General features: G+C 52.8%; 1 protein-coding gene across 2 annotated transcripts in view; it reads left to right on the top strand.

Moving 5' to 3' along the window:
• The first annotated feature begins 26 nt into the window (after positions 1-26).
• Positions 27-11,106, top strand: part of HSPA12A (heat shock protein family A (Hsp70) member 12A) — a 64,680-nt gene continuing 53,600 nt past the window's right edge. For both annotated transcript variants that reach the window (XM_034663333.1, XM_034663334.1), the window contains exon 1: positions 27-230. In XM_034663333.1, the coding sequence (XP_034519224.1) occupies positions 191-230 (40 nt within the window). In that variant the 5' untranslated portion in view covers positions 27-190. The remainder of the gene's footprint in view (positions 231-11,106) is intronic.

Raw genomic sequence — 11,106 nt, 5'->3', positions numbered from 1 at the left:
CGGGGCGCGGGGCGGGCCCGGGAGGAGCGCGAGGAGGAGTCCGGGCTGCGGCGGCGGCCGCGTCACAGCAGTGCTCCCGCTGCCCGGCGCCTCAGACCCGGCCCGAGCGCCGCCGAGGACGCGGACCGGGACCCGCACGAGCACAGGGGCTGCGCCGGAGGTTCCTCTTGCGGGCGGGGGCTGCGCGACCATGGCGGACAAGGACGGCGGCAGCGACGCGGGGCCCCGAGGTGAGCACGGGGCGCGGGTCCTGCGNCTGCGGCGGGGCTGGCCGGGGAGGGATGAGGCGCTCTCGGCCCGGCTCCCCGCAGCTCCCTCTCGGGCCGCGGGAAAGTGGGCGCGCACCCCTCAACATCTTGCCCTAGCGGGGAGTGCCAGGGTCAGCGCCGCGGCGGAGCAGGGGGTCTGGGGTGGGGGGCGTCCGCCTCCGGCCCGCCGGTCACATGCTGCGCTCCCGGCCGGGGTGCGGACACTGCGGCGGGGACCGGAGCCCACGCCCAGGCGCCCTGGCCATCCCGGTCCCGGGGTGGCGCCTCCTGCGAGGTCCCTTGCGAGTCGGGGTGAGAACCAACCCCCCCGGTGTCCATGCCCTGAGCGCTGTGCGGGGATGCCCGCGCTTGCCGAGTAAAGGGCCGGCCGCCGGGGGGCCCCGTATCCCCAGCGGCTCATTTCCGTGACTCAGCGAGGCAAAGCGAGGGTTTGGAGCTGTCCCCTGGCCCCGCCGAGGTCGGACGTGCGTGCGGCGAGTGCGGGCTGCAGCTCCGGGCTGAACTGCGGCGCACTGCCCGCCCCGCCCATCCCCAGGGATTCTGCGGGCGGTGGAGGGGCGAAGCGGCGGGGGCTCGGCTGTCCGCTCCTTGCCGGGGCGGGGGAGAGGAAGGTGGCGCCCAGTGCGGAGGACGGACGCTCGCATTCTGCAAATGTGCTATGGCCGCTTTCTTTGGGGAGCGTGGTTGGGCTCAGATGGGGCGGGGGTGCCCGGTAAGGACCGAGAGAGGACCCGGGAGCCGGGGGAAGAGGAGGAGCAGCTTTTGGAGCCCAGGGCTATAAATCATGGTTTCACCAGCGGAGGGGACGGCCTGACCAGGATCGTGGGTCCCAAGTGGGGAAAGTTGGGCGCACGGAGACGCCGCGCGTCCCTGACCTGAGGGGCTTTAGCAGTAGCAGCCGCGGGAGGGGAGCGTAGCCGGGAGGCTTCCGGCGAGCGGCAGGGTAAGCCGCCTGGCGAGGAGGAAATTAAAATTCCTGGGACGTAAGGGAAATTCACCCAGGAAAAGCTCTGCGGGGACCTCAAAGCTGGGGAAACTGAGTCAGGTGGCAGCGCAGCCACCATGGGCGGGGTGCTTGCAGTCTTGCAGTCTGTGGCCGCGGCCCCCGCCCTCTGCTGCACTCTGAGCGGCACCTGCCCCCTCCCCAGCCCATTGTTCCTGCAGATCTGGGAGGTGCCTCCCCACACGGCACTGCAGTAGTGGGGGGAGTGCGGGGGGAGGGGGGGAACATCCTGACAGGGCTCACTCTTGGGAGGGGCTTTGAAGAGCCCAGGCCAGAGCCCAGGCCCGGCCCAAACGGGCACCCAAATTGCCCCCTCCCCTGACCTTCCTCAGCTGGCAAACGTGGGCAGTGGGCTGGCGGCTTTGTCTAGATATCACTCAGCAACTGGATGGATTCATCCCCCCCCCACACTTTTTCTGTAAATTGGAAAAAAATGTAGGATTATAGGGAGGGACATCCGATTTGCTAAGAATTGCTAAAGCTTAAGTTAGTGAACCAGTTTCTTGCCTCTCACGCTGGGATAAATAGTGGATGACTGTATCAAATGCAAGGTTGGCCCTAGGATGTGTGAAATCAGAGGAGTGAGCAGGGATGTGCTTCCCCCCACACCATTTGTCCTGCAAAATCGAATTCAGCACCCCTACCCTAGACACACACACACACACACACACAGGTACTGTGTGCTTGTCTGTCCTCAGGCTGGGAAAGCTCCCTATCCAGGATGGGGAAACACATGCTGGGTGTGCTGGGCCACCTGCCACTGTTCGCCTGTGTCTATTCTCGAGTGCTTCTTCACTTGCAGTGATCTGCAGTTCAAGGCAGCTTGTGAGAATATCCAGCACATGGACTTGGGACACAGAGCGGGCTGTGCCTGGCAATTTGCTGGTTCTCTCTTGGTTCTTATCCCTTCATCTCTAAAATGGGAGATATTAATAGTATCTCACAGGAGCAGAGCCTGTTCACCCATCATCTAACACATCTATTTCTAAGATTTCCTCACTGAATATTCTGTGCTGGGCAAGGAGCATACCTTCTTTTATTTGGTAAAGCCTCAATAACAGATCTGTTACCAGCATTGCCCTTTACAGGTAGGAAAGCTAAACATAGGCTGAACGACCCATCCAAGGTCACAAATCTAGGAAGTATTGATTTGGACTCCGGCCATCTGCTGCCAGGGCTCTAGCCCTTTGTGGCCATCCTGTGTAGCCCCTGTGGGTGTGGCCAGCAATGACTACTCTGTGAGGAACATAAAACTGTGTTCTTCAGGGGATTATTTCAGGGATGCTTCTGGTGCAAAAGGATGAGTGCAGAGGGATCAAACTGTGTTGGTACTTGTGGTCAGTGAGAGCCCTGGGTGGTGGGGTGGGCCAGAAAGTCTGGCCATAACATGTTTCCCAACAGATCAAGTGGGGGTGGGGTGTGGGTGGAGTTACTCATGAAACAAGATTGGTAGAAAGTTGGTAGTTGTGGAAGCTGACTGATGGGTCCATGGAGGTTCATTACCATTCCCTTTGTCTGTGTGTATGAGTTTCCTTAATAGAACATTTCCATTGATTTACAAAGTGCTGGTTTTTAATCTTTAGATCTTTGGACCGCAAAAGCTGAGATGACCTTCAATCCTGCCCCCTCCAAGACCTGCGTTGGTTGACATAGGGAGCCCTAGAAGGATGAGATGAACAGGGGGGCAGGGGACGTGCGGTGGTTCAGGCCGGGCTAGCTCTTATGGTGACCGAGTCAGGGGTAGGCGTGGGCAGTGGACACCTAGTAATGTGCTCCAGGGAGGGGATGAGGTTAGGGAGAGGAACAGCAGGCTGGGGGGGGGGGGTTGCCCATGTTTGCGTGCCTCTGGAGGCATTGCATTAGACTTTGGAGATGGGATTCTTAGCATCCTGGCAGTTAATCACAATAAAAACAAACTTTTGAACATGGAGATTTAGTGAGGACTCCGTTTATGCTGAAATCTGAAAATTTTGAATTCTTGCATTTGGCCCTGCCCACATTTGCTATTGAATGAAAGGCTAACAGGGGGTCCTGTTACCCCCACTTCACCAGGGAGGGATCTGCCAGGCCCGCATGACATAGGCGGAAGTGGGCTTGAGCGAAGGGTGGGAGGTGGTCAAGCTGTCCACCCTCTCTTAGCATGTGCCTGGCAGGGCATAGGCCCTGAGGGAATTCCACTGAGGGTCCGAATGAATGAGCACACGCCTTGTGGAGTGAGGCTGCCTCACTTGCCCATGACCGCCAAACTGTAGATGGAAGTGGGAGGGGTACTGGGTGTGGCTCCCAAGGAGCCACGAGCAAGTCGCATTGATGCTCTGGGTATCACTGGCTCGGGCTCTGGCCGTGGACCCACTTCCACGTCCATACCTGCATCTGCAGCTGTGTCCCCTGCCTCTGTGTACTCCCTGTGCATGCTCCCCACACCATGTCCCATTTCCCAGAGCCCCGTGATCTCCTTTAGCCCACATGCTGTCCCCCCCGCCAGGAATATCCTCCCTTTCTCTAGCAAACCTCGACTTATCCTTCAAAACTCAGCGCAGGTCTCACTTCTCAGGAAGCCTTTGTAAGCTCATCCATCTTGGTGAGATTGTGCCTTTGTGGTCCCAAAGCCTTCGGTCCTGATGGTTGGTAATCTCAGCTAGTGTTCATTGAGTGCTTACAACGTTCCACCTTCATATGTGTATATCCCATTGACTCCTCTGACAGCCCTATGAGGTTGGAGTCATTATTATCCCATTTTGCCGATGAGACAGTTGAGGCTTTTGAGAAATTTGGTAGTCGGCCCAGCCAAGGGATCAAATCACCCAGCCAATGAATGCTTGAGCCGGAATATGAATCAGTAGCGGACCCTAAAAGCTTATGCTTTTCTCTTTTTTTTTTTTAAAGATTTTTTATTTATTTATTAGACAGAGATAGAGACAGCCAGCGAGAGAGGGAACACAAGGCAGGGGGAGTGGGAGAGGAAGAAGCAGGCTCATAGCAGAGGAGCCTGACGTGGGGCTCGATCCCACAACGCCGGAATCACGCCCTGAGCTGAAGGCAGACGCTTAACCGCTGTGCCACCCAGGCGCCCCTGCTTTTCTCTTAATGCCTTTTCTTCCAACAAGGGCAGGGACTGTTGGCTTTCATTTCCATACTCTTAGTGAGGACACATAGTAGGTGCTCAGTAAACACCCTACTGGGTGTCAGATGACTATCAGTCAGTAATCCATAAGGGAACACAGCAGTGGGGAATGGCATCTGCATCCTGCCCACTCTGGAGCCAAGTGGTGCTTCTAGAAACGTGGATGCTCAGAAGTGGGTGGAAGCTGAAGGGGGGTAGGCAGGGCTCAGTCAATCCTTGAAGAGATGCAACTTTGATTCCAACAAGGGTTTGAGTGACGACTCAGTATTGTGGAGGCGAAATGCTCTCTCATTGCATAAATAGGCCTCTGGTAAGGGAGAAAGCTTCTTTATTATTGCTGCTCATAATTAGAAAGGCAGGGAGGAACCAGGCACTTTAATGAATGAGCAGCATGTGGCAGGGAGCGAGCGCCTTCCACCGTCAGGCATGCCTGGGCATTGCCAGGGGAGCGGGGGAGGGGGCAAAGGGGGGGACCAAGAAGTGCAGGCACTGCCCAGAATTGACACTGACCCCACCGTGGTGGGTTCTGCAAATCCTTGCTGCCTCCCTTTTATTGGAAATGACTCCTAATCCATTGCTTGGAGATGGGCAGTAACAGGTGTGGAGGGGTAAAGGAGCCCTGTGGCTTTGGAGCCCAAAGTGTGTGTCAACTCCAGCTAAGCTTTCCCTCCCTGGTCTGGGCAATGGGCACGTGATGCCTGCCTCGGTCTGTTGTGGGAACAGTGCAGATATCAGAAGAGCCGGAATTGATCAAGTTCTTTCCCATTGGAGGAAGTGAGAGAGGTGGCTTTCCTGTCTGTACCTCCCAGATGCCCCCCGCAATGACCATTGCCTTGTGTAGCATGATGGCCAGTCCAGCTGGTCTGCTTTCTTTGGAGGCTTTAGAAGGAAAACAGATTCTGCTCGGGTTTTTCCGACTTGGGTCTATGTGGGGAATATGTTCAGGTCCTGAAGCAAGACCCTGGAAGTGATGAACACCTCTTTCCTGGCAAACACAAAGTCAGCCCCCCTTGAGTGCCTTTCCCCCATCTCTGCAGAGCTCACTGGTAGGAAGCAAGAATGGAGGCAGCTGAGGGCTGGTCCTGGAGCACGTAGTGTCAGAAGCTACACTTTTTGGTCACCGGACATCCCCTGGGGTTAGTTCTCAATCCTGACTGCCTATTAGAATTGCCTGGGGAGCTTCTCAAATGTCTTGATGCCTACGCCAACTCCCAGAACTATCCTATCAGGACTTCTTTGAGTGAACTGCCAAGTTTGAGAATCCTTGAGTTACCACGTATCTGGATTTCGGACTTGGACCTCAGCATGAAGGGGGTAGAGGGCAGGAGCATCTGACACGGTTCATTCCCTGGTCTAGACCGAGTCAGCGGAGTTTGTAAGCACCAGCTCTGTGTTACAGTCTTCGCTTCTATTGTTTCATATTGAATCTCCATAACTACTCCACAAAGTGGGAGATTTTACACAAGGGGAAGCAGGATCAGAGGAATTGAGTACATACCCCAGGATGAGAAAGCTGGGGGGGGAGGGGGGATGTTAGAACAGAGCTCAGGGCTGTCCCCAGAACTTTCACAGGTACATCTTATCCTCAGGGAGCTTTTTCTCAGTCTTCAGCCACTTGAGATTGACCTTCCTGATTTGGCCATACGTACTGACCACCTAAACTGTGATTTATTGATTACTTTTAAAATTGATCAGCTGTTTTTTGAAAAATGCTTTTATTTAAAGCATCTTACTTATGTCAGTTCCATAAATGGGAAACCTGTGTCCCTTGCCACAAACAGAAGGGGACCACAGCGAAGTGTATGGAAACCCAAACACGGTCAGAACGCTTTAGGCACCTGCGGTTGCCCTTGGAAGGCTTTGTGCTGAGGCCGCACTGTGGAGAAGAGGGAGACCAGAGAGTTTTAGAAGAGGTTAAGGATACAGGAGCACCAGACTGAGACGTTCTCTTTTCTGGAAGTCATTCTCCAGAGGGACTTGAACAGGAAGAGAAACACTTTAGGAATCACCTGGGGGGGAGGTCCTTATGATTCTCATTCCCAGACCTTCTGGAATTGGACCACCCAGGAGAAGGGGCCCTGGGAGTGGATTTGCAAAGCCTGCCAGTTTATAATCAGGTGAGAGCTAGTGCCCAGTCCATGGGCCACCATAGGCATCTCTGCTCACCAGGGGAATGGGGGCCCTCCCTCTGGGACCCTGAACTAGGATGTGCTGCTTTACGTTGGCCATGTGAGGAGGAGAGAATGTTTCCATGCGATTTTACAGGGACAGTCAGCTTGGATTCCAATTCTGGCTTTACCACTTACCAGCCATGGGATTCTGGGCAATTTACGTAGTCTCTCCCCCACCCCATCTCAGTTTCCTCATCTGTAGAATGGGAATAATCAATAGTACCCATTTCAGAGCAGATTTTATTTTCTCCTACAACCTTTTCTGTTGTCTGTTTTTATTTATTATTATGAATCCTGTAGACACAGGTAGGGCATTTATCAGTGGCTGCATTTTGTCCGGGAGGCTCAGAGGGGGAACGGACTGGCCTGGAATCCCCTGGCTAGGAAGCAGGAGACCCCAGCCTGAGCCTCAGTCCACATGACTTCTTGGCCAACAGGCCCAGAACTTTGGAGGGCTGGGTGTCTCAGGTATTTGACCGCTTTTAATGCCCAAGTGGTCCTTTGCCAAGGCTCTGAGCTCCCTGCTGGGCTTCCTGATTAGAGCACTAGTGGGGTTCAAGGTCTTTTTGTATCCCTGGACTCTATCCAGGGCTGCTGACATCTGCCCTCAGGTGGAGTTCTGGTCTGCCTTTGGATGGGCCCTGTCTCTGTGCTGAGGCTGTAGACCTGGAGCTTTGCAGATACTAGTCTGAGCTCTGCCTGGACCACCCTCCCCTTCCAGCCTTGACCCTGACCTGGCAGCTAGGGATGCCAGGTGGGGCCGATGTCTGCTGGGGCTCCACGGTGTCCCTACCAGGGAACTGTGAACTGTAGCCTATGGGTCTGGGTTTAAGTCCCCTGATCTCAAGGGTGGCCGTGTGTCCAGATTTGCTGGGATAGTTCTGGTTTATACCTCTTGTCCCGGTGAAATTACTAATAGTGACTCCTTTCACTTTCTGGGTATCCCAGTTTGAAAGATAAATTCTGTGGTCATACTACTTATCTCTGTCCTTTCCTCAGCCATGTGGGCCTCAAGTGGGACAAGAGAGGAAGGAGGATGTATGGTTAAACCTGGGCTTTGGGCTCAGACACTCCTGGGTTCAGCTGTGTGTAACTCCGGGTGTAACATCGCTGTTCCTCCGTTTCTTCTTCTGTAAACAAGGATACCTGGTTGTCCTGCCCCAACGGGGTGCTGTGAGAATGAAATGAGAGAATATAAATCAAGTGCTAAGCGTGAGCCTGGTCTGTAGAAGGCACTCGTTAAGTGGCTGGAATTGACTGTTATCACTGCTGGTTTGATTTGGGGGTTGTAGTGGTGAAACGTGGGATCTGGAGCCAGATTGCCTGGGTTCAGGCCTGGGCTGTGTCATTGACCTGCTCTGTGGCCCTGGCAAGTTACTAAACCTCTGGAAGCCTCCGTTTTTTTTCATCTGTCACATACAGATTGTAATAGTCTTCTTCGTGTGGTTTTTGTGAGGGTTAAATGAGTTCATATAGGAAGGGCACTTAGAACAAGGCCAGCCATAAAGTAGACGCTAAATTAATGTTAGTTATTATTATTATTAGCTGTTATTGTTATTATGAATAAGAATGCTAAGCTACATTCTTGCAGGCAGGAGGAATTATCCACTGTATTAGTTTCCTATAGCCATCATAAAAATTACCACAAACTCAAATTTATTATCTTATCAGACGATAAGGTTGGAAGGTTGGAAGGAAGTCCAGAGTGGGTCTAACTGAACTGAAATCAAGGTGTTGGGAGAGGCTTCCTTCTGGAGGCTCTGGGGGAGACCCTGCTCCCTTGCCTTTTCCAGCTTCCAGAGGCCACCTGCATTCCTTGGCTCGTGACCCCTTTTTCCACCTTCAAAGCACATCACTCCAACCTCTGCCTCCACTGTCACATCTTCTGTCTGACTCTGCCCTTCCTGCCTCCCTCTTATAAGGGCTGTCGTGTAAAGACCTCTTTTTGAGGCCTGCCTGGATAACCAGAAGAGTCTCCCCATCTCAAGATTCTTAGTGTCATTGCATCTGCAAAATCCCTTTTGTCATGTAAGGTGACATATTCGCAGGTTCCAGGGATGGGACAGGGATGTGTTTGGTGGGTTGCTATTATTCAGTCTACTTACACCCAGAAAGATTAGGGTCTTGCCTAGAATCAGGAGCATTAGTTAGAGAGCCATCAGCCTCCTCCAGGAGCGGTTTGAATGGTAGGAGCTATTCCTCTTTGGTGTTTAACATCGGAGGGGCTCCTCTGGCCGGCTGCATGATACCTTCCCGGGCTTGGGGCTGTCAGTTAGCCCTTAGCTTTTCATCAATCCTGGTAGGATCCTTGGAGACACCGCCACTTTGGGGATTGGTTTAGCCCCTTCTCAGGGGTCTATGAAATCACTGAGACCTAAATAAAAGGTTGATTGGCTCCCAAGTGGGGAAAACTATTAAAATATGAAAGAATTGGTGAAATGTCTAAAAAATGTCACATTATGTTTGTGTTTGCTATGTAACGAACCATCCCAGAATTGAAAGGGTTAACACGGTAACCATTTTATTTGCTCACGATTCTGTGCTGCTGCTTCTGCGTCTTCTGCTGGTCTTGCCCAGGCTCGCTCATACGACTGCATCTGATGGCTCCGCTGGGCTGGTGAGTCCAAGATGGTCTCACTCAGGAGCCTGGGGGTCGGTGCTGGCCATCAGCTGGGCTGCTTTCCATCGTGGTCTCAGGGCGGCAGGAGGAAGGCCTCTTGAGAAGTTGTATGCTGTCACCTCTGCATTCTAGAGGTCAACGCAAGTCCCCGGCACACCAGGAAGAATGGGTAGAAAGAGAGACCCAGCTCTTCATGGGCAGTGCTGCAGAGAACGTGTGGCTTTGAATCTGTCCGTTTGACTAAAGTGATCAAAGTACAAACTTCAAAAAATTGCATTACGTTTTAACACAGCTTGCGGGTCAGAGTCACTCATTCTTACAACTCTCCGTGAATGTGTCATGTCAAGAAGTCTGCCCATTGTCAATCAGATGTTCCTCATAGTCAAATTATCTGAAAAGCAACTTCCAGTATCTTGCACTTGAAATTCCTTGGTTCTTGGTCAGATAAAATCTTAAAAATAAGGGGGGAGGGTACCCGCGTGGCTCAGTTGGTTCAGCGTCCGACTCTTGGTTTTGGGTCAGGTCATGATCTCAGAGTGGTGAGATCGGGCCCCAAGTCGGGCTCTGCTGGTGCTTGGTGCAAAGTCTGCTTGAGATTCTGTCCCTCTCCCCCTCCCGCAGCTCTCACACTCACCTGCTTTCTAAATAAATAAATAAATAAATAAAATCTTTAAAAAAAAAAAAAGGTAAGAAATTACTTGGTTATTGGTCTATAGCATGTGTTTCCATGATTGACGAATGGGGGCATGATGTTGGTATATGTGGAAGTTTGTTGGCTCACTGACAGTTTTCCCAGTGTGTTTGGTTTGATAGATCAGAACATGATTTCTCATGATCAAAGAGCAACAGAAGAACAACAACAACAAAAAATGCTGAAAGTCTACAGCTGCACCTTCTAGGGCAAGTTGTGGCCATTTTAGTGTCTTTCCACCCCCCTCACGCTGAGGGGGAAGCCGAGGGGGACGGTGAAGGAACACGATCAGCATTACCCCGTGAGAACACAGCGAGCGCAAGTGATACCCTGGGTAGGGTTTTCTGACTTTGGTGAGAGTGGTCTCTGTAAGAAGAGCGCGCCCCCCTCCCCAAGGCCTGTCATCTCAAAGGAGAAGCATCAGCCAATGATTGACTCCCTGGGGCTTGGGATCCAGGGGCTCAGTGTACACGGATATTGCTAGAGCCATGACTATTTTGGGAAGGGCTCAAGTGACAAGATCCTGTTAAGTGTTGAGTGATAGGCACCAACCCTGTCTTTCCCGTGAATCCTTTTATTTTTAGTGTGCTATTTTGCAGAATGTGAGGACTTGCAGGAAAACACGCCGTGTTATGGAAGAAAGGCTGGCATTTCTGTTTGCTGTCTAATGAGTGGCCACTTAAAGATATTTGCTCTGGGATGGAGTGCGGCCTCAGATTACTCGGCCGACTGGGAGAGCATGTTCTCTTCTCTGCCCCTCGTGTCTGAGTACGTTAGCTGGATTTTGAGACTGTTTTACTGCCCTGAGCATATTTTCGAGTTGTTTTGCTTTACCGTGTTCTACTTTTACCCTCAGAAAACCGAGGCTCCGGGTAGGTAGTTGGCCCTGTAGGGTGGCCCCACTAAGCACCCTGAGATCTCGGAGGGAGGTGGGTTTTGCGGGTGAGCGGCATGAAGGGGATGCCTTGGTGCCTTCTGTTTCTTGTAAATAAGACATTGTGGTCTTGCAGGTTTCCCTGGGACTGGAAACCGGGGTTTCTATGCCCCGATTCCTAGTTCGCACTCGGGACACAGATGACGCAGGCGCCACCGCTCGGGCCCGCTGCCTCGGAGACCACAAGCTGGCCTTGTTGGACCCAGGTTTCCATGGACTAAAGGCTGAATTCCTTTGGTCACTTCCTTCCTTTCTTTTCCTTTCCTCATTGTCCTTGAGGGGCCATCTCTGCCG

The sequence above is a fragment of the Ailuropoda melanoleuca genome, chromosome 6, assembly GCF_002007445.2.
Source record: "Ailuropoda melanoleuca isolate Jingjing chromosome 6, ASM200744v2, whole genome shotgun sequence".
In the NCBI taxonomy this organism is placed as follows: Eukaryota; Metazoa; Chordata; class Mammalia; order Carnivora; family Ursidae; genus Ailuropoda; species Ailuropoda melanoleuca.
This window is presented reverse-complemented; position numbering and strand designations above follow the sequence as displayed.